The 26560-nt window shown below is 44.9% G+C and overlaps 1 protein-coding gene across 1 annotated transcript in view; it reads right to left on the reverse strand.

The window, feature by feature from the left end:
• Positions 1 to 497: 497 nt before the first annotated feature.
• The window catches only part of MBOAT1 (membrane bound O-acyltransferase domain containing 1), a 110639-nt gene continuing 84576 nt past the window's right edge, over positions 498 to 26560 (reverse strand). The window contains exons 8-13 of the mRNA XM_044259679.1: positions 26112 to 26304; positions 20709 to 20812; positions 18325 to 18389; positions 15745 to 15877; positions 13409 to 13560; positions 498 to 1791 (exon numbers count right to left, since the gene is read on the reverse strand). Of these exons, the coding sequence (XP_044115614.1) occupies positions 1665 to 1791; positions 13409 to 13560; positions 15745 to 15877; positions 18325 to 18389; positions 20709 to 20812; positions 26112 to 26304 (774 nt within the window). The 3' untranslated portion in view covers positions 498 to 1664. The remainder of the gene's footprint in view (positions 1792 to 13408; positions 13561 to 15744; positions 15878 to 18324; positions 18390 to 20708; positions 20813 to 26111; positions 26305 to 26560) is intronic.

Raw genomic sequence — 26560 nt, forward strand, 5'->3', positions numbered from 1 at the left:
AATGTGCTGCCTCTATCCATTATCTTATATGAGGCCCAGAGTTCAGGTTCTAGTATTCTCCCCCAGCACCTTACAACCTCTCCAAGGTACAAGCCATCACTTCATGTGTCATTGTCCTAAGAGAAGCAGAAGGATACCTTTTGGAAATGCCAACTGCCAGCAGCTCTCTGGGGACTGCCTGGATTTTAATCTCTGCTTCATCACTAACTTTGTGACTGTGGGGACAGTAAGCAAATGTCCCTCTGATTCTCCATTTCCTCATCTGTAAAAAGGGGGTTTAAGCTTACCTGCAAATTTGGGAATGAAGATAGGACATCAAACCAAAAACCCAAACCGTCCAAGTGCCTGACTTGGGAGGACAAAATGAACATGTTATAAGTGCTCAAATTCGAACAAGTAAATACCTTAAGTTTGTGCACGTTTGTTGAAACACACAAATATATACACATGCTTCAGAATGTGTGGTCTCCACTCCCAGAAACAAAAAATAACCTTTCTGTTCAGAAACATTTCCTTTATATAGAAACACAGTATTCATTCAGTATGCATCCCATTTTTGACCATCTGATTTGAACAGGTTCTCTTCTCCCGAGGCATTTATTTGAGGGCATACCATTGCAACATGTAATTATCAGCATCACCATTATTGTTTTGCACACTTGATACCATGTTTCTTTCTCCCACATAGAATTACTACCCAAGAGAAGTCCCTGAAAGGAAACACAGCACATTCATAACAAAGTTAAAAATGATCTTCAGATTCAACTAAAACAGTCTGATTTCATCAGCTGCAAAATCAGAAAAGTGAAAACCAGCCCACGTGTCATCACAGCCATGATCATTCACACCTCTATGAAATGAGGGGAGCAAAGAGAAAAATGTGTCTGTTGCTTCTTACCAAGCTTCTATATAATTTTAAATTACCTTTTTTTTTTTTTAAATTACTTATTTAAAAGACATTTTGCTGCCTTTGGTGGTGCAAACATTTGGGTGTTTCTCAAGGCCATCCCTGGGCAAGGCAGAGGGTGCATGTGAAATGGAAAACAGTAGCCCTTCCTACACTCCTGGGGTACACGCACAGGAGACTTTCTGATTTCCAATCTTGGCTCAGTTCAAAGAAAAAAAGGGAAGCGTTCTATCCCTGCGAGGAAAAAAAAAATGCAGCCTACTTCAGGGCATGCCTTTCAGTCCATTGAAGTGTTCACAACAAGTCCTCCTGGCTCCTCCTTGCAGGATCCTCTCTTCCACGGTCTTCTGCGTAGTCACTGTGCTCAAAGGGTCTGCAGCTTCCCGAGGAACAACTGTGTCTGGCTGGGGTATGTTCTGGAAGACAAGCTCTGTTGGCAACCTTCTGCCTTCTGGAGCAGATGTCCGGGTTCCAAGGATGGGAAATCATGCCAGAAAAGCAAAGACCCAGCAGCCCAGAATGGCCAGTCTCTGTCTATAAAGCCGGCACAGTCTCTACACCACTCAAATGTCCTCGGAAATATTAAATCAACTGGACATGGCTGACTTAATCATATAAAAGGCTTTATAAAATACTCCCTGCATTAAAAAAAAAAATGCATGTAAACATCACTTCCAAGTCCCTGGCGAACCCTTGAGTCTTTGATCTTCTCTTTGTGACATTTTGCAGTTTTACTTGCTCGGCTTCCTTGGAGGGATCAGTCTTTTTTTTTCTTATTAATGGAGTTCAGAGTCTGAGGCTGCCTCTGGATATGAGCGTGTGGTTTGATTGGCAGAAAGAGTATTATCAGGAGACTTATGATGTGTAAATAAAAATACATGGACCTAGAATAAAACATACACAAAAATTAAATTGCACACAAGGATACAAACGGGAAATGTCGCATGCGTGTGATCACACCATCTGCAGTCCAGCAAGAGACCGGCTTCAGTCCACACCATGGAAACCTCCAGCAGGTGAGCAGGCCACAGACGGGCCAAAGCCACAGGACTGGGTACAGCAAACTCATCAGCCTGTCTGCAGACAGACACAGTACTGTCCTACTGCCAAAAGCAGACAAAGAACATTAATCCCACGACAGACAGTCAGAATCCCCTAATACTCAAAATATATGAGGATATAGGAAAATGCAAACCCTATATTCTGTTCCCTAGACACAAACACAACCTACACTTTAGCTGATGTACTCAAGCATAAGGGGTTCTTCTTGTGTGTGTTAGGAGCCAGAAGAATCCAGATTTTCAAAGCTTACTCCATAACTCTGAAAATCGCTTTCATCCAAACTAATAAGAAACAAGTGTTGCTTTTGAGTCTGTGGGACTTTTATTGCGTAAATGTGCTCAGCACGCTGAGCACAGAGTAGACCATACTGGGCGTATCTGTAAATGTAATTGATTAGAAACAGCTTGCATTTGTACAATTGTTCTAGATCCTTTTGGAAAGGCTGACTTAGGCTTTCTCCAATGCTGTTTGAAGAGCAAGGAAAAAGTAATGTTAAAAGGAGGGGAAAAGACCCACAATGGATTCATGTATCATTCCTCAGCTTCTGTGATCATAAGGTCAGACACATTGGAATCCGATAATTTACTTATCCCTTAAACTTCCCCCAAAATGTCTACAGATTAGTCAAGACTTCTAACAGAAGGGAACACATCTTCACTCATTCTCTCAATAAGCATTTACTGCTTTGGATGTACAAAGCATTAAACGAGGATCTACAAAAAGGCAAAGCCCCCATCTCTTCCTTCAGGGGGATGGGAAACAAGACAAGTATACGAGGTAAGGGTATACCTTCCCCCCACTGAGCTGGAGGACAGGTTTCAAAACCTCCAAGCTGAAGTCTCAAACTGTGGATAGTGCTGAACCTTCCGTATACTATGTTCACCCTACATGTACCTACCTATGGTAGAGTTTATGAAGCAGGCACAGTACGAGATTAACAATAACTAATAATGAAATAGAACAATTATAATCACATACTATGAAAATGCGGTCTCTTCTCTCTCAAAATCCAGTATAGTGGTACTATACTCACCCTTCTTGTGATGACGGGAGATGATTTAAATTAGCAGCGTGGGGCTATGCCTGACCTTCTGACCAAATACATCAGAAGGAGGATCATTGGTCTCCGGAGAGCACATGACCATGACTGAAACCATGGAAAGTAAAAGTGGGCATGAGGGGCTCCCAGAATCGAACCAGCCCCAGGTAAGTGAGCAACTCTTTTATTGCCTAAACCAGAACATAGAGAATGAAGGAGTTTACAGACAGACACACTGGCTCAACAGGTGTAAACTAGGGTTCGCAACAGGCATAAATTTCAGCCTGCACATCTGTATACTTGCTCTTGCATTTTGCCTATGTGACCAGAGCTACATCGGAACAATTATGTTAAAGCCACATATTTTAGGAGTCAAGGGAAAAATATTTCAAACCCCTGGCAAAGTTTAGAAACCTATTCTGACCCACCATATTTTTCTAAAATTTTAAGACCTATTTTATCTTTTTATTATGGAAAAACAAGATGTATGGAGCATGCTAGGGCTGATCTAGGTACTCCAGATGCACAGATGAACAAGGCACAGTTCCCACACTCGAGGACTTTGTTATCTGCAAAAATATCTATACAAATTCTAACATCCTTGCACGTGAATTTAAGGGTCATATACTTAATGTATGTAGTTTTGCTTTTCAAAATGAGTTCATAGCAACGTTCTGCTATGGACTAAATATGGTATTTGGAGAAGTAGAGCTTGGAGAGGTAATTTGGTTGGGGTGGGGCCCCCATGACGGGATTAGTGCCTTTATAAGAAAATAGAAACCAGAGCAGAAGCTGTCCCTGTGTGTGTCTCTCTCTAGTCTCTCTCTGCCAAGTCAGGGCACAGCGAGAAGGCAGCCTTCCTTAAGCCCAGAAGACAGCTTCCACCAGAAACTGAATCTGGGGTGCCTTGATCTTGGACTTCCCAGACTCCACAACGGTGAGAAATTGTTGTTGAATTCACTCAGTCTGTACTTAGTCCTAGCATCCTGAGTGAAGACAGGCTCTTTCATAACACACTGAAGTGCTCACTTGGGACTCATTTACAGCTTAGAAGAAAGAAGATTAGGGAGGAATTTAAAGTTATGAAGTCCTGATAGATTGAAAACTGACTACGTTTAAAAATAAAGCATGTCTGAAATTGAAATGTTAAGCAGTGAAGGACAGACTGAGCAGCCGATTTGCATACACCTGCCATTCACTGCCGGTGACACAATTAGCCCCCAGTGGGGAACAGATCTGGAATGTAACCAGACCCACCTCCACTAAAAGACGATTCCATTTTCATTTCTTCTATCAGATTCAGTGATTCTCTTAAGAGATGCTGAAAACACTTTTTTTTAAAAATAAAGATTTTACTTATTTATTTAAGAGAGAGTGAAAGAGCACAAGCAGGGGCAGCAGGAGAGGGAGAGAGAGAAGCAGGCTCCCTTTTGAGAAGCCATCTAGGATCGCCTCTGGCAACATGTGACTTAAAATTCAAATTAATTAAGATAAAACTGAAAATTCAGTTCCTCAGTCACACTAGCCACATGCGCCCATGGCTAATATACCGGATGGCATTTCTGTCATTGCAGACACTTTAGGGGACGGAGCTGGTCTGGATAGGGAATGACTGTGTGTGAAGAGAAATGGAAATCTGCTTGGGTGATCTGGATTGGATCTGATTCTTCCCCTAGAGCCCCCGAGTGTAGGAACCAGCATGCTGTAGTCCGCTACATGCATGTTATCTCACACAAATCCCTATTTAGCCTGATTGTCCACCAGTAACATTCTTCCCAAGTAGCTTCTCCCAAAGAAACGTTCTTTCTACTGTTCTTGCTGTAAAGGAACTTTAGGTCTGAAACTCTGGTCCAAGTGTGTGAGTTTTCTTCAATTACCCACTCTGAGTTTCCACTTCCTGCAAGGATAAACAGGGATCCTGACCCCTGCTTCTGTCTCGCCCAGCTCACTGCTAGCTACAACTGATGGCGCTCATGCCAACACTCATGGCACTTGGGGCTTCAGTGCCAGACCTCCTCCAGCACAAGGGGCCTGTCTGTGCTGTTCCTGCGTCTGGAGCACAGTGCAGAGTGCTCCGGCTCACCACCCCCCACCCTCCCATCCTCACACACACTATGTCCGTTTTCACGCCACCTCTGTAGCCCAGGTCTTAGCCCAAAGGCCACTTTCACCCCAAGGCTGCCTTGGATGGCCAGTCGGAGTCTGAGCTTTGTACCATTCACTCAGAGAACGGTTTCAGTGAGTAGTTCTAAATCAGTCCGTTAATGCCTGTCTCCTCCATCAAACTAGCCTCTCCGTGGGACCAGAACTGATGTCTCTTTTGTTCCCACCACGTTCTCGCCTGCTTCTAGAACAGTGCCCAGCAAACATAAGGTATGAAATGATGTTGAGTTGAATTTGGTCATTTCTGCTACCACATAAAAAAAAAACCACACCCACTCGGCAGTATCACGCACTGAGAATATTGGGGCATAGAGAGGTACGACTTGCTAGCAAGAGCGCTAACAAAACCAGCTCAGTGTTAAAATGTAGACCAGAAAGGGCAAATATTGGCCGGAGGTCACAGATGCAGCGGGTAAGAAGATGGAGCTGTGTGTGAGGGGGCCTGCCCTCAGGGTGAGCATGGAGGGGGCAAACCAGCTGAGAGCTAGGGCACAGCAGGTTGGGGGGGCAGGGACCACCTCTCAAATGAGGGAGCTCAGTGGAACGGGGTACTGACAGGGGACATCTCTCAGAAGAGGGAGCTCATGAAGGGAGGCTACTGACAAGGGGACTAACTCTCAGAGGTGGAGGCTCAGTGAAAGGAGAGTAGGGAAAGGGGGGATAACTCTCAGAAGAGGGAGCTCAGTGAGGGGGGCTACGGACAGGGGTTTAGCTCTCAGAAGTAGGCGCATAAGGAGTGTGTGTACTGACAGGGAGGATCTCTCTCACAAGAGGGAGGGAAGTGAAAGGGGTAAGTGCAGGCAGAGATCTCCCAGAAGGAGCTCAGTGAACGGTTGGTATGGACAGGGGGACATCATTCAGGAAAGGGAGCTCAGTGAAGGGGGTTACTGACAGGGGAATATCTCAGAAGAAGAGCTCATTGAAGGGAGATACTGACACGGGGTTATCACTCAGAAGAGGGACCTCAGTGAAGGGGGTGTAGTGACAGGAATATCTCTCAGAAGCGGGAGACAGTGAAGGGGAAGGTAGTGACAAAAGGGAAATCTCTCGCAAGAGGGAATTCAGTGAAGCAGGGCTACTGACAGGGTGAATACCCCTCAGAAGAGAGAGCTCAGGGTACGGATAGTGGGATACCTCTCAGGAGAGGGAGCTCAGTGGAGGGCAGGGTAGTGACAAAGGAGAAATCTCTCAGAAGAGGGAGTTCAGGGAAGAGGGGGTAGTAACCAGGGGGTTACCTCTCAGATGAGGGAGCTCATTGAAGGGGGGGTACAGAGATGGATATTTCTCAGAAGATGGAGTTCGGTGAAGGAGAGGTAGTGATAGGATGTCCCTCAAAAGAGGGGACTCAGTGAAGGTTGAGTAGTGACAGGGAGGGTCTGGAGAGGGGGGATATGTGATATATCTATATAGTGAAGTCTATGATTTCTTATATATAAGAATTATATATAAGAAGTTCTTATATATATAAGTATCTGAAACAGTGAAGGGAGGGTATGGAGAGGAAGGATATCTCTCAGAAGAGGGAGGTCAGTGAATGGGGTTACTGACAGGAGTGAAATCTCTCAGAAGAGGGAGGTCAGTGAATGGGGTTACTCAGAAGGGGAATATCTCCAATAGGGAGCTCCTGAGGCGGGTTAGCTCTCAGAAGAAGGAACATAGTGTACTGAAAGGGAAGATGTCTCTCAAAAGTGGGAGCTCAGTGAAAGGAAGGTACTAATAGGGGGGATATCTTTCAGAAGAAGGAGCTCAGTGAAGGGGGGTTATGAATAAGGGGATATCTCTCAAAGAGGGAGCTCAATAAAGGGAGGGTACTGATGGGGGGGATAGCTCTCAGGAGAGAGAGCTCAGTGAAGGGGGTAGTCACAGGGGCAATACCATTCAGGAAAGGGAGCTCAGTGAAGGGAGTTATTGACAGGGGGATTAACTCTCAAAAGAGGAGCTTGGTGAAGGAGAGGTACTCATAGGGGGTTATCTCAGGAAAGGGAGCTCAGTGAATGGGGATACTAAGAGGGGGGATATCTCTCAGGAAGTTCAGTGAAAGGAGGGTATGAATAGGGGGATATTTCTCAGGAGAGGGAGCTCAGTGAAGGAAGGGTACTCGCAAGGGGATATCTTTCAGGAAAGAGAGCCCAGTGAAGGGGGTTACTAACCGGGGGAATCTCTGAAGAGGAAGCGCAGTGAAAGGGGGTTACTGAGAGGGGGGGGTTTATCTCAGAAGAGGGAGCTCAGTGAAAGGAGGGTAGGGGGATACCTCTCAGAAGAGGGAGCTCAGTGAAGGGGGTTACTCAGAGGGGGAATATCTCTAAGATGGAGCTCAGTGAGGGGGGTAACAGGGTGGGGGGTTAGCTCTCAGAAGAAGGAGCTCAGTGAATGTGTGTACTGATGGGGAGCCTACTCTGAGTAGGCTCAGTGAAGGGAGGGTACTCACACAGGGGTTATCACCCAGGAAAGGGAGCTCAGTGAATGGGGGTACTAAGAGGGCGGATATCTCTCAGGAGAGGGAGCTCAGTGAAGGGAAGGTACTCCCAGGGGGATGTCTTTCAGGAAAGAGAGTTCAGTGAAGGGGGTTATTTCCAGGGGGATATCTCAGAAGAGGAGGCTCAGTAAAGGGAGGGTAAGGGAGTAGGGGAATATCTCTTAAAGGAGAGAGCTCAGTGAAGGGGGGTACTGACAGGGGGAATATCTCTCAGAAGAGGGAACTCAGTGAAAGGAGGATAGGGAGCTAGTGAAGGTGAGGTAGTGACAGGAGGGACAGTTCTCAGAAGAGGGAGCTCAGTGAAGGGCAGGGTAGTGACAAAGGAGAAATCTCTAAGAAGAGGAAGCTCAGGGAAGGGGGGATAGTAACAAGGGGGATACCTCTCAAATGAGGGAGCTCATTAAAGCAGGGTACAGAGATCAATATCTCTCAGAAGGAGGAGCATAGTGAATTTGGGTACTGACAGGGAGGATATCTCTCAGGAGAGGGAGCTCAGTGAAGGGAGGGTACTGAGAGGGGGATATTTCTCAAAAGGAGTTTAGTGAAAGGAGGGTGGGAGGGGGGGATATCTCTCAGAAGAGGGAGCTCAGTGAAAGGGGTTACTCAGAGAGGGAATATCTCCAATAGGGCGCTTAGTGAGGGGGGTTATGGAGAGTGGTGAGAGCTCTCAGAAGAAGGAACATATCAAGCGTGTGTACTGACAGGGAGGATATCTCCCAAGAGAGACTCGGTGAAAGGGGGGGTAGTGCAGGAAGATATCTCCCAGAAGAAGGTGCTCAGTGAAAGGAAGGTAGAAACAGGGGGGATGTCTTTCAGAAGAAGGAGCTCAGTGAAGGGGGATTATGAATAGGGAGGATATCTCTCAAAGAGGAAACTCAGTAAAGGGAGGGTACTGACAGGGGGATATCTCTCAGAAGAGCGAGTTCAGTGAAGGGAGGGTATGGAGAGGGGGATATCTCTCAGGAAAGGGAGCTCAGTGAAAGGGGTACTGATGGGGGGTTATCACTCAGAAGAGGGAGTTTAGTGAAGGGGGTATAGTGACAGGAGAATATCTCTCAGAAGAGGGAACTCAGCGAAAGGGGTTACTCAGAGAGGGAATATCTCCAATAGGGAGCTCCGTGAGGGGGGTTACGGAGACGGGGAGTGAGCTCTCAGAAGAAGGAACATAGTGAGTGTGTATACTAACAGGGGAAGATATCTCTCAAAAGAGGAAGCTCAGTGAAAGTAAGGTAGTTACGGGGGTATCTTTCAGAAGAAGGAGCTCAGTGAAGGGGAGCTATGAATAGGGGGATAACTCTCAAAGAAGCAGCTCAGTAAAGAGAGTGTATGGAGAGGGGGATATCTCTCAGGAGAGAGAGCTCAGAGAAGGGGGTTACTGACAGGGGAGTTTCTCAGAAGAGGGAACTCATTGAAGGGGGTACTGATGGGTGGAATCACTCAGAAGAGGGAGCTCAGTGAAGGGAGGTAGGGAGTGGGGGGTATCTTGCAGAATAGGGAGATCAGGGAAGGGGAGGGTAGTGACAAAGGGGATATCTCTCAGAGGAGGGAGCTCAGTAAAGGAGGTACTGATAGGACCGTATCTTTCAGAAGAGGGAGCTAGTGAAGGGGGGCGTAGTGACAGGAGGGATAGTTCTCAGAAGAGAGAGCTCAGTGAAGGGCAGGGTAGTGACAAAGGAGAAATCTCTCAGAAGAGGGAGCTCAGGGAGCGTGGGGGGGGGCAGTAACCATGGGGATAAAATGAGGGAGCTCATTGAAGGGGGGTATAGAGATGGTATTTCTCGGTAGAGGGAGTTCAGTGAAGGAGAGGTAGTGATAGGATACCCCTCAAAGGGAGGCTCAGTGAAGGTTGAGTAGTGACAGGGAGGGTCTGGAGAGGGGGGAATATGTGATATATCTGTATAGTGAAGTCTATAATTTCTTATATATAGAAATTATAACTTATAATAATGTGTGGATCGAGCCCCACATTGGGCTCTCTGCTCCGCAGGGAGCCTGCTTCCTCTTCTCTCTCTCTCTGCCTGCCTCCCTGCCTACTTGTGATTTCTTGTCTGTCAAATAAATAAATAAAATCTTAAAAAAAAAAAAAAGTATCTGAAACAGTGAAGGGAAGGTATGGAGAGGAGGGATCTCTCTCAGAAGAGGAAGCTCAGTGAAGGGGGTAGTAACGGGGGGATATCTATCAGAAGATGGATCTCAGTGAAGGGGGGTTACTAACAAGAGGGATATCTCTCAGAAGATAGGTGCATCTCAGAGGGGTACTACCCTGAGGGACAGCTCTCAGAAGATACCTATCTCTCAGAAGAGTACTAACCCAGGGTTATCTTCAGAAGAAGGAGTTTAATGAATGGGGAAGTCACAGGGGGTTATCTCTCAGAAGCAGCAGCTCAGTGAAAATAGGGTAGGAAGAGAGGGTATATCTCTCAGAAGAGGGAGATCAGTGAAGGGAGGGTACTCACAGGGGGATACCTTTCAGGAAAGAGAGCTCAGTGAAGGGGTTTACTGACAGGGGGTGGTATCTCAGGAGAGGAAGCTCAGGGAAAGGGGGTTATAGATGGGGGGGTATATCCCAGAAGAGGGAGCTCAGTGAAGCAGGGATACTGACCAGGGCAATACCTCTCAGAGGAGGGAGCTCAGTGGTGGCGGGGGGGGGTGGTTAGTGACAGGGGGGATATCTTTCAGAAGAGGGAGATCAGTGAAGGGAAGGTAGGGAGAGGGGGGATATCTCTCAGAAGACGGAGCTCAGTGCAGGGGAGGTAGAGATAGAGGAATATCTCTCAGAAGAGGGAGCTCTGGTAAGGGAGAGTACTGACAGGGAGGATCTCTCAGAGACGGAGCTTAGTGAAGTGAGGGTACAGATGGGGGGGGATATCTCTCAGAAGAGGGACCTCAGTGAAACAGGGGTACTGACAGGGGGCATATGGCTCAGAAGAAGGGGCTCAGTGAAGGGAGGGTAGGGAGAGTGGGGCTATCTCTCAGAAGTGGGAACTCAGTGAAGGGAGGGTAAGGATATGTGACACATCTCTCAGATAGTGACGGGGTGGGGGGAGGATATCTCTTCAGAAGAGGGAACTCAACGAAGGGATACTCACAAGGGCGATATCTTTCAGGAAAGGCAGTGAAGGGGGTTACTGACAGGGAAGTATCTCAGAAGAGGTAGTTTAATGAAGGGGAAGTACTGAGAGGGGGTATCTCTCAGAAGAGAGAGCTCAGTGAAGGGGGGGGTAGTTATAGGGGGGATATCCCTTAGAAGAGGGAGCTCAGTTAAGATTGAGTAGTGAAAAGGGTATCTGATATAACTGTATAGAGAAGTCCATAATTCTTATATATATAAGAAATTCTTATTTATATAAATAATAAGTATATAAGAAATATCTGATATAGTGAAGGGAGGGTATGGAGCGGGCGGGGGGGGATTGTGGATATCACTCAGAAGAGGCAGCTCAGTGAAGGGGGCGTAGTGACCAAGGGGAAATCACTCAGAAGAGGGAGCCGTAAAGATGGGGTACTGACAGGGAAGTGTATTTCAGAAGAGGGAGCTCCATGAAGGGAGGTTACTATCAGGGAGGATATCTCTCAGAAGAGGGAGCTCAGTGAAGGCGGGATAGTGATGGGGGATAACTTTCAGATGAGGGAGTTCAGTGAAGGTGGGTGTTTAGATGGGCGAATATCTCTCTCAGAGGGAGCTCAGTGAAGGGGGAGCTCTCTCAGAAGAGGGAGCCCAGTGAAAGGGAGTATAGTGACAAAGGGGAAATCACTCAGTAGAGGAAGCTCAGTGAAGGGAAATACTGAGGGGGTTATCTCTGAAGAGGGAGCTCAGTGAAACGGGAGGTATTGACAGGGGGCTATCTCTCAGAAGATGGTGCTTAGTGAAAAGGGAGTAGTGACGGGACATACCTCTCAGAAGCAGCAGCTCAGTGAAGGAAGGGTAGGGAGAGTGGGGCTATCTCTTAGGGAGCTCAGTGAAGGGGAAGGTAGTGACAAAAGGAAAATCTCTCAGAAGAGGGGTACTGACAGTGGGGATATCTCCAGAAGAGGGAGGTCAGAGAACAGAGGTTAGGAAGAGGGGGGATAGCTCTCAGAAGAGGGAGCTCAGTTAAGGTTGAGGAGTGACAAGGGAGGGTATGGGGGGTTATCGGATATATCTGAATAGTAAAGTCTATAGTTCTTATATATAAGAAATTCTTACATATAAATTATAAATTCTTATATATAAGAAATATCTGATATAGTGAAGGGAGGGTATGGAGAGGGGATATCCCTCAGAAGAGGGAGCTCAGAGAAGGGGGGTACTTACAGGGGGATATCAGGAAAGGGAGCTCAGTGAATGGGGGGGTTCAGATAGGATATCTCTCCGGTAGTTATATGAGTCATATCTCTCAGAAGAGGGAGCTCAGTGAAGGGAGGTACTGATGGGGGTTACCATCAGAAGAGGGAGCTCCATGAAAAGAGGGTATGGAGAGGCGAGATATCTCTCAGATAGTGACAGGGGGAAATCTTTCAGAAGAGGGAGCTCAGTGAAATGGGGGGTACTTACAGGGGGATTTCTCTCCGAAGAGGGAGCTCAATTTCAGTGTTCTTACTCCAGAGCTGAAACGGTTCGTGCTCCTCCCTCTGTAGCAGCTACACTCTGAGCTCCTGTTGCTGGAGACTATATTTCTTCCAGCTATTCTGGCATCCCCCGTCTAGAAACATCTGTGCATAAACCAGCTCAGCTTCCACGTCATACTGACATAACTCCTACGAGCTACGTGGTGGTACAGAAAAAGAAGGTGGAGGAAAGTATGTATTCCCTAGAAATACATACTTCCCTCCACCTTCTTTTCCTATAACCTGGATGAGAGAAACAATCTCTCCTGACCCTGCTATCTGTGTATTGAGTAGGAAAAGCCGCTCTGATCGTTTCTGACCTGTGGGACAACTACGAGGAAACCCCCACTGAGGGGTAGGGCCCGTTTGCGTTGTTCGGTTTTAAAGCAGAGCAAGGACTTCAGAATAACCTCCGAAAGCCGGGACAAGCTCTCAGTCAGTGCAATACGAGTCCGAGCCAACCGAGTACAGACCGTATGCCAGGGGCTAGGCTAAGTCCTTTGCACATTTCCCTCATTTCAATCCTAAAAGGGCACTTTGTGAATGAGTCTACTCTTAACCTTACTTGTAGGTGAGAAAAGCCAGCTAAGAGCGTCATCACTTGCCTCAGGTCACACAACCACTTGGTAACAGTAGAAACACACTCATTGAACCTGAGTGAAATAGCACAAGTAAGCGAGAGAATAGGATGAGAGTTCCTCAGGACCCCTGGGGGTTGACTATAAAGGCCTGGCATCTCGGTCTGTTCTATCTCTTCCCCTCCACCCCCAACAGCTCACACCATAAATTCCTCATGTGAACACCAGCTGCTACCCGCCTCTGTCCTGCTCTCAGGATGCCCACTGAGACTCCAACATAGCCTGACCCCAGGAAGAAGAAGCAAGGGCAGCACATTCACCCTTTTGAGTTTATAATCCAGACGTAGCCCTTCAAAATTCACGGTCCTAGCATCCCTTCATTATGTCAGGAATATCCAAAGCGTTGCCCACCACCAGCTTCGCTCAGGGGTACTGCTGTGTGTCTGCTGGGATCCCTCAGGTAAGCAACTCCTCTTGAAGCTGTCTATGGACATTTTCACGTCGAAGCTGAATGATCCAGTTCACCAACCCCCAAGTCAAACACAGAGAGAACAGACCAGGGTAGGAATCAGCCCCTGAGAACAATGGAAACTCACTTGTATAAGCTGATGGTTGGCTCCACGGCCAACATGACGAAGGGTGCGACGGTGTAAGAGACAGCCAGCTGAGTGACCGCCCAGGTGACCACATCATATGCAACCTGGAGGGCTTTTGAGGAACGGAAGTAATGGCGAAAGTTGTTCCTCACCTGCAAACCAAGGAAGGCAAAACCGGGGGTGGGAGGTGGGTATAAAAAATAAAAACTTTTATTCTATGCATGTAGGCCATATACTTCAGGAATACAGGCAATCCAAAGTACCATTATGCTTTTTATTATTATTATAAAATACTTATATCCAAAGAACAAAGAACTAAGCCAAAAAATTTATTTTTTGGACCTCTCCTCAAGAAAAAAAGCACTGTTTATAAACTTGGCACATAACCTCCCAAGCCTTTCTCTACTCATACATTCCCATATTTATATTTTCACTGATGGCATGGATTTTTTAGCTTTTTTTTTTTTCATTTAGTAATGCATCAAAAATCTTACTCTATGTCAGCAAACATTAATCTGATACAATTTTAATTATGGAAAATTTCACTTTCCCATAATTAATTTGTAGGTCTTTTGACATATGGGACTAGATGGGCCTCCAGAAAGAAACCTAATTCCCAGATCCAAGAATCAAAGGCACAGCTAAAACAATGGCACGCTCTGAGGTAGGTTAAAATCCCCTTCTTGGGGGCGCCTGGGTGGCTCAGTGGGTTAAGCCGCTGCCTTCAGCTCAGGTCACGATCTCAGGGTCCTGGGATCGAGTCCCGCATCGGGCTCTCTGCTCAGCAGGGAGCCTGCTTCCCTCTCTCTCTGCCTGCCTCTCCATCTACTTGTGATTTCTCTCTGTCAAATAAATAAATAAAATCTTTAAAAAAAAAAAAAAAAAAAAACCCTTCTTGGCCCCAAGTTCAAGAGAGAGCCAGAGCTCCCTCCAGTGGGAATGCATGAGTGTATCAAAAAGCCCATAAGACATTTCATTACTGAGTTCATTCTCCTGGGAAGCCTATTCTATCAATCCTCTCCACCCTCTACCTAACTCATTTGCAAAAAATATTTCCAAGCCATCCAAAGGAAAGGCTTGATATAAATCAATGCTTTTACACCAGCTGAGATCACAGAGCTAAAGACATCTTCAGGAATAATACTCTGGATATATTAATAAAATTCTCATCCTTGTTTTACTGTGTCCCGGCCATCAGTTCTTTACTTTTATAATCTAAGTAGGTAGATGAATGGCAGAAGAGAAAATGTGTTCTGTTTCCCATGTACAATACATACTTTATTCAAAAAGTACACTGATCAGCATAAGTTGTAATCAATTATCATTCTTATTCACACATATATTCCAGCAAACGTTCACCTAACTAAAACGGGAATTCCGTGGGGAAGGGACTCTTGTTCACTGGGGTATCTCAGTGCCTAGAACCTAAACTGGCACATAGGCGGGCTCCGGCAATATTCATAGACTACATGAATTAAAGAATGAGTGAATAGCTCTGTTGGTGCTCCTAAATCCACACCCAAAATAGGGTTTGACAAATGTCATTAAAAATTCCTGGCATCTGAATAAGGACAGCCACGATCATTTTCAAATTGCAACTAAATCAAATACAAAACCCTATTTGACATTCAGAGCATGTGGAGTTGCAATTTCTTACATACATGCTCATCTCATTCTTTAAGGGTAGGCATATCTTTTATGTCTTTATCGTCCTGCTCTATACCCAGCAGATGATAGGAACACTCTAGGACAAACTGAAGGCTACCCTAAAAACCTAGAGAACCAAATTTATAAAATCCACAAAGAATTTTACACAAATTTACTGGATCAGGCCTGAGAGCATGAAAAGTTAGAGCAATCTCTGACAACAGAGTTCCAATGGTTACATTGTTTACCATCTGCACAGACTGTGAATTATTTCTAAACTTAGGCTAATGAACTAAGAAATTAAGAGGACTATAAGCAAAATGAAGCCTATAGAACCCCAATTACTAAGTGGTTCAGTCAGCTGAACATCCAACTCTTGGTTTCGGCTCAGGTCATGATCTCAGGGTTGTGGGATCAAGCCCCACTTTGGGCTCTATGCTTAGCACAGAGTCTGCTTGTCCTTCTCCCTCTACCCCCCCTCCCCCACTCACATGCTCTCTTTTTTAAAAAGTTTTCATCTTTTTAAGGTATTATACATTCATTACTCCTAAAATTCCTTTTGCTTTGCAAACACCATCTATAAATAACATGTAGATCATTTTATGGCCCACAATTCCTATATATCAAAGTATTTCTCTAAGGGTGAATAGATGATTAAGGAAAAGCTCCTACAACCAAAAGAAGCTTACCGTTCTAGCTGCTACTGTGACGAGGATTCCAGTTAAGAAGGTAAAATAGTATCCAGGATAGACACCATGCCACAGGGCAGACAAGATAAAGGTTAGCACCGTGGGGTACCAAGGAACCCGTTCATAACATACTCTATGGAGAGAGGAAGGCACGAGTTACAGGTCAGACCAGAAATGTCTACCTATGCTTGCGTCTTCAGGCCATCCAAAAATCATTTGATCAATTCCCTATCAGGGACTTTCAATACAATCCCAGCAGCCTGAACTCCATGTCCTGAATACTACCAGACAGGCCATTCACAGTCCAGTCATTTGGGGAAAGGAATATGAAGTTTCAACCTTTGATCTTCATGGAACTAAATGATCTAGACACCATCCTACTATATCTAATAATTTAATTATATAAATCTAATATATGTAATAGTTATTTAAATCTAATTATATCTAATAAAAGTCCAAGTGGTCACTCTATGCCTTACAGAAGCTTATTCCACCAATACCCTAATCTATCAGGAATACTTATAGTTAAGTGCCACTGGCACTAAAAATTTTTATTCGGATAGCATCTTTAGAAGCAGATATGCTCATCTAATCTAAATTAATTCATCTTTCCAACCTGGCCCCTTTGCCACCAAACTAGCCACCACAGCAAACCTTTTCCTCTCTCTTGGCAATGACACTAGCACAAAATCAGTGTGTCAGCTGCATGACTTTTCAGATCTTACAGTGTCCATGGGATTTCAATCCATGAATGTGCTTTAAAAAGTGGTATTGCGAGGGTTTGGAAGTTGTCTGCAGATAACCTGAAGATCTTTGACACTTGGTTGTTTATTAAAACAAATTCAATCTACAAATCGCCAATGGCATTATGTGGTTTAGTAAACAAGAGGACCCAAATACAAAATAAAATAGGAATTCAAATAGTAAACACCAATGCAGCTCTGCATGGGTTGTCAAAAGTAACCGATCTGAACCCAGACTGGAAATTATGGCTCCCTTTTCATACAAAGAAAGAGAATGCATATGGGGGTTGCAAGACTGGGATGCCCCTTGCAATGTTTCTTTAAAATGGGGTATTTTGCCCAGGTATTTGTTTCTTACACTCTTTATTGTTAGTACAAATAAGATATTTCATTTTCTAAAATGATTTTTTAATATTTTTTTCATTTATTATGTGCTCATGTATGTTCAGTCATCTTAGAACATAAACTCCTAAGGGAGATGGTAGGACTCTTGGTACACTGGGATTAGCCAATATACAGAAATAGAGTTTTAGGGCGCCTGGGTGGCTCAGTGGGTTAAGCCACTGCCTTCGGCTCAGGTCATGATCTCAGGGTCTTGGGATCGAGTCCCACGTCGGGCTCTCTGCTCAGCAGGGAGCCTGCTTCCTCCTCTCTCTCTCTCTGCCTGCGTCTCTGCCTACTTGTGATCTCTCTCTCTGTCAAATAAATAAAAAAAAAAAAAAAAAAAAAAAGAAATAGAGTTTTATGCTAAAATTATTGTCAAAATACAGGGCTCCTGGGTAGTTCAGTCAGTAAAACATCTGCCTCCAGCTCAGGTCATGATCCCAGGGTCCTGGGATCTAGTCCTGCATTGGGCTCCCTGCTCAGCAGGGAACATGCTTCTCTCCCTCTCCTTCTGTTACTCCTCCTGCTTGTGCTCTTTTGCTCTGTCAAGTAAAAGCTTTAAAAATAAACTATTGACAAAATTGATAGCAATAATAGGTGCAAATCTTCCAAAATCGCATGTTCAGATCAACTTTCAGATTACAGTGCATGAGCTCCCTTTGGAGTTGTTACTATACCTTGTCTCTTACCCCCACGTGTTGTGACCTGTGAAAAACGCTATGGATCAAAAACAGGGTCTCCAGCCTGAAAGTTTCATAGTCCCCCTGCACTCATAAGATAGGAATACACAGGAGCTAGTGTTTGTTGCTTCGAGCATAGCATATTACTAGTTCTGTACTAAGTGAGGTTTCCAATTTTGGAATGTGTAGAGAAACAAAAGGACAGAAACATGAACAAAAAACAAGAAGTGGAAAAGCATAACTATCTGGGCTACCACAAAGCCTTTAATGCTAGGTGTAAATGGAGATCATCAGTGATTTGATGTGGACATTGACCTTGCTTGACGTCCGAGCAAAGTACCCTCCTCTAGGTAAGAGGGGGCACAACACAGAGGTTTAAGAGCCCAGCCCTGGAAACGGTCTGTTGGGGCTCTTCTCTAGTCCTCATCCGCTGTGTGACTCTGGGCAAGTGACCTAACCTCTCTGTGTTTCATTTTCCTCATCTGTAAAATGGGGCTAACTATCAACCTCCTGTGGGATTGCTATGAATAGGAAGTGGGCGGCTGATACCCAGGAACAGCACTATGAAGCGATCCGATAAAATAAATACACTGCACTGTGACCCCCTCACATCACTCTTTTCCTGATTCTCCACTTCCAGGGCAGAGACGTTCATATAAAACAGAAGTGTTGAGTGACCGCATCATGGCTGGCAGAGCAGCTGGTCATCTGGTGACTTCCATCTAAACCTATCCCAGTGCCATGAGGGATGAGGTCATTTGTATTTTCCTTACCGCTTTAGCCAAGTCGCTGTCTGAATATTCCAGTTTTCTAAGTACATTTTGAAACTTGTGGCAGTCTAGAAAGAAGAAAATAACACCTATCATTAGCTTTAAAAATACCCCAAGTAATGGAAAGTCATCCCCAGAATTTCCCTGGCAGCCAGAGATGTGCTATTTCAACGGAGACTCCTCCGTCAAGAGTAAATCAGCTGTTCCATCCTACGCAGTAAAATTTTCCGGTATTTGTAAGATTGACTTTGCACCAGAACTTGGCTTGCAAAGTCTTCATTTCCCTCAAAATTTATTTTCAACTTATAGGAAGACTGCAGGAATGTCCTGCAGGTTCTTCTTCTACTCTGGTTAAAAAAAAAAAAAATTTTTTTTTAAAGTCATCTGAGTTTTAAAACTAAACAGTCTCAAAGAGGCTTTGCCGCAGGAAAAGTTTAAACATGTCAATTTAGGGCCTTTCTGGAGACAGCCTAAAATTGTCATCATTCGCTATGTAGCCGTCTATAAACTAGGTCTGTCTTGTGAACTTATTCTACAAATAGCCACTCAGGTTCAAATGTTTCCAGTTGTATTTAGAATACAACAATTAGATTCTAGTATTTAGAATATTAGAATAGTGAGCGATTTCATGCATGAAGGGGTCTCAGTACAAAAAAAAAAGAAAACATCACCCAACTGGCAATGATTCAGGTACCAAAGAAGAGAGATTCTAAAATAAGCCATCAAGTGGGTTTTCTCATTAAATAAATGTTAATTAAAATTTTTCTTTAAAAAAGGTCTTATCAAAGGCTGGTATTAGAAAGCATAAAGCAAACATTCAAGAACCGGAATTCCTAATAAAGGTGGAAGTGCCACTTTTTTCTATTTCAACCATAAGAAAATCCTAGCCCACGCACTGACTGGCCTAACATAGTATGTTTGGGGAGGAGGAGAGAGATGGATGGATGGATGGATGGATGGATGGACGGACGGATGGATGGAGCTGATAGAGGCTACATATTGTAATATGACTTTTTATTTCAACACCCTGAGAGGTGTTATTTATATCTTTGCTGCCTAATGTTATATGCACAGCTTCAATGTACCTTAGCTAAATCAGATTTCCTTGGTTTTCCTTAGCTCTTTGCTATGAACTTTACCGAATATGCAAACTCCCCATCTAGTTTTCTTCAATAATAAGGATATAACTTCATAGCTTAGCCCTTCGCCCAGACCACATCGCACGGTGAAAGGACTGTGTCTTGGTGTACCGGTGGGCAGCCAAAAACAAAAAGGGAGCCTCTGGAAAGTACAAGTATCCACAGCGCTCCGAGGCAGCCAGCAGTGATCCAAGACTTTAGAGGAAGAGAAAGTTTTAGTGGGAAAAGGGAGCGAAGTCATAACACATTTGGACTGCCTCGGATCGTCATCTGTATAGAAAGGAGAACCTTGCAGATTATCTACACTGCTTTTCCAAAAATGAGAAATGGTTCTGGAGGCTGCAACTTGGTTTAAGCCAGTTAAGATGAAGAGACAACTCAGGCATCAAGAAGGGGGAGAACATCCGCCATGTCTCCTTCTGGCCAAGCGTCCATCTAACGGGAAGCAGGTGGTCAGTCTCCACATTCCTGGTTTCTTGCTCTAACTGCACGTTCCCCTCCTGCTCACTCTCCAGGGGCGCCCCGCCTGCCCTGTGGTGGACGGAAAACCACGACCAACAGCACGTCTGAGTCACCTGGCTAGAGAATCAGTCCTTCTGTAAGCTGAGAACCTTGTCCTTACTCCCACCCCGCAGCCAGGAGGAAAGGGTCAAAGACGGAGCTTCCACTCTGCTCACAATGCCAGGAAAACCAAGAATGATGTGCCCAAAAAGGCCACCTCTGAAGATGTCCTCATCTTCAGAGGTGTGGTCCAAGAACAAAGCCAACAAAAGACAAAAACCACACGGATTCTAGTGGCCTAAAAGCTATGTGCCATGGCTGCTGTTCTTAAAAGCAGCTGGATTAGAAATGTTTTAAAAGGGACCACAGAGAATGTTTGCAATATTCAAAATCTAAATACAGGAGCTTCCCGTCTGTACTCTTGACTGAAGAAAGTAGTCCGTGAAACAAGAGAAAATGACATTTGTACTTTCTAGTTGAGAGAACAGGAATGTAAACAAGAGAAAGATTTTCCTGGCTCTTTTACAGATTTCTGCATGTCATTTTACAACTGTCAAGAAAGTAGGTATCTGTACAAAGACAGGAAAAAATTCTAAGACGCAGAACGTCCGGGAGCCTGCTGGACCTGGGATGCCCTGAGCATTTTCCCTTGGACACTCTGAGGAAGAGCTCACAGGGATACCACTGAAAGCAAACCATTTGCTTTATTCACCGTGGGAGCGTAATTCAAAAGTGTAATAGACTCACCTCGATTTTCCAGATGTTTAGGTTAGAAAGCAGATCCCAACAGAAAGTGCCATCCTTATCCACTCCGCTGAACCCAAAGCCAGCTGCGTTATTCACTGCATCAGCTATGGTTTTTAAAACATTAAGATATGGAACAAAAGTCACATTGCTGCTTTAAGAGATATTAAATGTTTGTCTAGCTTTCAGATTGAGAAATAGGCAGTAGTTTCTCCTTGAAAAAGAAACCAAAACAATTGAAAAGACTGGTACCATTATAAATCCCAGAAACCTTTTGCGCTCTTTGGTGGCCTTAATTTTTATTCATTCATTTGTATTCATTCACTAGCATTTAGTGTGCGCCTGCTTAGTAAGAAGGCAAGAGAGCCTCCTACAACGCAAAATGAATCAGAACAAAGCAACAGGAGTTAGTGACCCACTTGATGTAAGGGGAGATGTCTAAGCTCAGAAGCAGAGGCCAGAAGAAAGAGGGAACTGAGGGGACTTGGACAGGTCCAAGAGCTGTCATTAAAGATGGCATGAAATGAATGACACAGCATTAAGTCAAGAGGAGAACCAGCTCTGAAAGTGAAACTGGAGCTTACTCTGGACGCATTAAGCATGACATGCCAGTAGGTATTAGCTGGGGCTGCCAAGATACAGTTAGAAAAGCTTAGAGCACAAGACAAAGAGCAGAGCTAGAGATGTGAATTCGGGGCCAGCCACCATGGAGACCACACATGGACCCAATTACCAAAGCATCCTACCCACACTCAGTTTGAGAAAGCTCCTATTTCCATCTTTATTCCACTTCACAGAACTATAAGAAAATGTCCCCCTGCCATGAGTATAATGTTTCTAATTCCTTATTATGCAATGTTGTAATCAAATAGAGATCTGATGAAATCAACATACTTTTATTATGAAGACCAAAAGGCTAATTGTCTCTTTTCACTTAGTTTGTTCATGGTTAGAATATTTTATTTAAAAAATCAACTTCAACACCCCCTAAAACCAAGTAATCTAATTAAAAAATGGGCAGAAGATGTGAGCAAACTTGTCTCCAAAAAGGACATCCAGATGGCTAACAGACACATGAAAAGATGCTTGACATCACTCAGCGTCAGGAAACTGCAAGTCAAAACAACAATGAAATGTCACCTCACACCTGTCAGAATGGCTAAAAAAACACAAGCAGCAACAAGTGTTGGCAAGGGTGCAGAGAAAAAGGAAGCTTCTCGAACTATGGGTGGGAATACAAACTGGTGCAGTCACCGTGGAAAACAGTATGGAGGTTCCTCAAAAAATAAAAATAGAGCTACCTTATGATCCAGTAATCACACATACATTGGGTATTTGCCCCCAAAATACAAAAATACTAAGAGCTACATGCACCCCTATGTTTATAGCGGCATTATTTACAATAGCCTAACTATGGAATCAGCCCAAGTGTCCATTGATGGAAGAGGGGAAGAAGAAGATGTGTATGTATGTGTGTGTATGTACACACACACACACAGGAATATTAATGGATGGGTCTCAAGGATTATAATCCTAAGTGAAATAAATCAGAAAGACAAATACCATTGATCTTAATCCTGTGTGGAATTTAAGAAACAAGACAAACATAGGAAAAGAGAGACAAACCAAGAAACAAACTCTGAACTACAGAGAACAAACGGATGGCTCCCAGAAGGCAGATGGGGTGGGAGATGGGAGAAACAGGGGATGGGGACTAAGGCATGCCCTGGTCATCATGAGTGCCAGGTGACACACGGAAGTGTTGGATTACTATATGGCATACCTAAACGAATAACACTCTATGCTAACTACACTGGAATTAAAATAAAAAATAAGTAAGCTAAATCACAGCACTGTAAGGTCTTAGATCTGGGGAGATCTCGGAGAACTCTTTCTTGAGGCTCTCTTAAATTCTTTCCCAATGAAGTTCAAGTCCAGCTCCAGAGTGACTTCTGAAGGGTTATTCTAAAGAAAAACGACGTGTTCTATGTTTGTCTCCTTTATTTTGGCACAGTTGGTGACTGCACACTGCTTATCTTATGCTTGGCTTGGAAATCATCTGGATTCCTTCAGAAGGAAGGATGAGAAGTCCTGGGAGCCACTAAGTCATTCTCCCAGGCCGCCTGGATGGAACCCAGTGGAAAAAGAAAAGAACAACGAAGCAGGGCTGTGCCCGTTGAGGAACGAAGTTTTAAATGTGTGGTTAGAAATGGTGAGTGACAAGATGAGCTGAACCAAGAGAAGAGGGTCCCCTTTGGGGTCTGTGCTGGAGCCGAAAACCGGGGCTGGCGGGACAGTACAGGACCAGCAGCCCTTCAAGTCCTCCTCCTGCCTCGAGCCTCACCCAACACCTGGAACTACCACCTCTCTTTTGGGGGCCTACAACCTTTCCGAGGACTTTACAAAAGCTCCCAGGGATGAGAAGATGCTGGCCGAGAGGTGGGCTCTAGGGGCAGAGCCCCTGGCTTCTGTGTCTTCACAGAACGAACATTTGGCCTCAAGAGAGCCATGTGTCCTCTAGAAGCCCACTCCCTTGGGAAGAAAATGGATGTTAGAGTGGTACCTGTCTTAAAGCTGCGTTGCAAGGGTTAAAGTAATGAAGGGGACTCGGAGTGCAGAGCCCAAGTCAGCCCTCCAGAAGCGTTCCCTGCTGCTCCCCACCGACCCATCTTGCCAAGACTCAGTGAGGCCACCATTCAGATCACTCAGGTGGTAAACAGTGCCAGGCTCCGAATGCTAGAAAGGATTCTGATCCCGCCCCCCCGAGGGGCTAGGAAATGTGTTTGCTGGGAATCATGCACTCCACCACCGTTTATCCAAGACGTGGTTCTTGTCTCTGAGCCGTTAGAGGTTCTAAGTTCACCAGCCCCAAACTGGCTTTACTTGTATCGTCTACTGTATTATTACAGATAAATTAACTTGGACGCCCGTATTGTGGAGGTTGCGATCCTTCCTTGGAACACAGCCTGGGCTGAAGTGGAGTCTCCTAATTAGTACTAATTAGGGAAAAACAACCAGAATTGTACACTAAGCCCAAAGAAAATTGCCTTCATTATTTCAATATAAACAGTAACGAGAACGAGGCTAACACGGTGCAGCTCAGCTGAGATTCAAGAAGGGGCCAGCTTTAAGGATTAAATTCATAATCACGTATAATGAGTACATCAATTATATGCAAATGATGTTTTAAGGAGCTGGAGAAAACAATTATTCGCTTAAGCGGTTTAAATAGTCCCTGTTAGGCTAGTCATTGCTTCCTTATTCATAAATAATACAAAGGTTAATTTCAGACCACCCCATGCAAGCTAAACCATAACAAAGTTGGAAGTGAGGCCACACAAATTCATGAAGTATTTCTCCTGAGACTAACCCCCCCCACCCCCCCACCCCCGCCAAAAACAGTTAAAGGGAAGGGGGTATGGAAAAGAGCCAAGCCCACGGAGAAAGCTCCCCACAGAAAAGGATTCTCCCAGAATCTGGGGCACTCCCAAAAAGCCAGAACAATGCCAGATGCCCCCTGTTGCCTAGAACCCCCCTCCCCCGCTTCCTCCCCATCCCCACCGGCAGGCACAACCCACCTCGTGTTAAGACTCCCTAGGAAGCCACACAGGGCCCTGCCTTCCTCCTAAAGCAGGAGCTGATTTAGTCCAGAAGCCAGCCCTTAAGCCCTAGGATACAGAATATGGGAATGGGAAAGGTAGGGAGGGGAAGAGAAAAGGAAGGGTGAGTGAAGACCCAGGAGGTAGCAAGGAGAGTGAGCTGTTACCTCTTTCTCTTTCTCTCTCTCTCTCTCTCTCATTCACAACCACACACACTCAGGTTAGAGCAAAGTGGAAATATTAAGTATTTCACGCAGGAAACTAAGCCTCGTGCTCCAAGCAGGGTTCCAACCATAGTAAGGATCATGCTTACCTACAGAAGAAATTACCATTCTTAAGTCATAAAGCAGGTGCACAAAGAGGAATAAGGCTTTTGAAGCCTTATTCCAACCAGTCTATATTCATCATCCCCGCCCCCCCCCATTGCTGGCCTGGGGACAGCTCCTCACGTTACCGCCTGGTCAGTACGCAGGTCTCTGGACCCGCAGACTGTTAAGGATCTGATGGCAGACAAGAGGGCTTACCTCCGCGTTCCCCCGCCACAGAACCCGGTACGTGACGAAAAACCCTCTGAACTGAACCAAAGGGGACAAACAAAACTTCCCCCGCTACAGATGTTTTAAAACCCTCAGTTTTATCTTTCTGGCCAAGTGTCCCCAAAACACCGCATTGGACTGAACTTCTCCCTGAACATTTCGACCTTTAAAAATCATTTAGACCAGGACATGGTGAGAGAAAGGAATGAGGAGTTATCTTTTTTTTTTTTTTTTAATAGGTATACTCCTATTGGGGGGGATGGGAAATTCCGTTCTGGAGATGGACAGTGGGGAAGGTCGCACAACACTGTGAATGAACTTCATGCCGCCAAGTTGTAGACTAGAGAGGATTAAAATAAATTCTGTGTTCTATCCTATCGCAATAAAAAATTAAAAATAATTTGGTAGCTACCAGCTTTAATTTGGGGATAAAAACTTGGAGCATGAAAATGAGAGAAAAGGAACTCAATTAAGTGCTGCGCCTTCACTCAGGGAGCACGGGCTAAGCACTAGGCACAGAATTTAATCATCTGTTTGACTTAATAAACCAAATCAGGGCTCCCTGACATCAAGCCCCAGGTCACCTTTGGCTAAGAACTTAAATTTCCATTCCTGAACTGCCGTGCCTTATCACAACCCCTCACCGTTCCCGGCAAGTAAACAGGAGGACTTACTGCTCACTCCAGCAAAGCTTTCAACTTTTCCAGTTTAAAATGGTTTGTAAGGAAAGAGAGAAAAGTAAATCAAAGTCTAACTTCCTACCTTAAAAAAAAAAAAAAAGTCACCTGAAGTCAGTTTCTAAGGCATAAAGCTGAACCAACAATTTTTTTTTTAACCACCAATTTCTTAAAAAGAAAATGTGACCTAAGTCAGCAAGCGTGTTAGTACGTTTAAAGCATGTCCCCTCTATTATGCACAACCCAGAAAAATGACAAGACGGCCGGATCATTCTGGAATTTTCCCTTCTAACTTTCCACTGTACGACTGGGAAGCTTTGACTGGTGGGGGGCGCTTCCAAGTTTGGACATCTGCTAATAACACTGAGTCGAAGTGACCGCCAGGACGGCTCTGCGCTTATCTCGGGTAATTGAGTTTATGGATCGCGGGACACAGGAGGGCTTTGGTGGGAAGTATAAAACGATACTGGCTGAGCGGCCTCCACCATGCACTGAACTTTTTTTGATGAGATGATCCAAAATGCTGTTCTGGGAAGGCCGTCCCAGGAGTCTCACTTTTCCCTTATTCACTCGAGGCCGTTCCAGCAGACGTACCTAATGTCCAGGCAAAGTAATACTTGGGCTTCGAAGCTTGCATGACAATATATAAGTAGCACAGTCGAGTCAGAAAGTTTGCTTTATGAACAAACCAGTCATCGGTCAGGCAGGTGATGGGGAAGGACTTCGTGAGCGTCAAAAACAGGAGGAGAGACACCAAGGTCATGCACAACTTGCGTATCACAGCTCTCTGAAAATGTGGAAAAAAATCTGTGTAACCAGGCAAGACTCCGGTATGAGGAAAACAACTGCAGCAAGGGCACGTTGGGGACAAGCTGTTCCAATAGCTGCCTTGGTAATATTCCTTACGAGGAGCGGCAACAGGGATTCTTAGGACACAGACTGGATCCTGAGCACAGGAGCTAAATGCAAATGAAGTGTATACCTCTGACACTTGAGGTCTGAATGTATCTAAAATTGAAGGAAACTATTAACAGCACATTCTA

Source organism: Neovison vison, chromosome 1, assembly GCF_020171115.1.
Source record: "Neovison vison isolate M4711 chromosome 1, ASM_NN_V1, whole genome shotgun sequence".
Lineage (NCBI taxonomy): Eukaryota > Metazoa > Chordata > Mammalia > Carnivora > Mustelidae > Neogale > Neogale vison.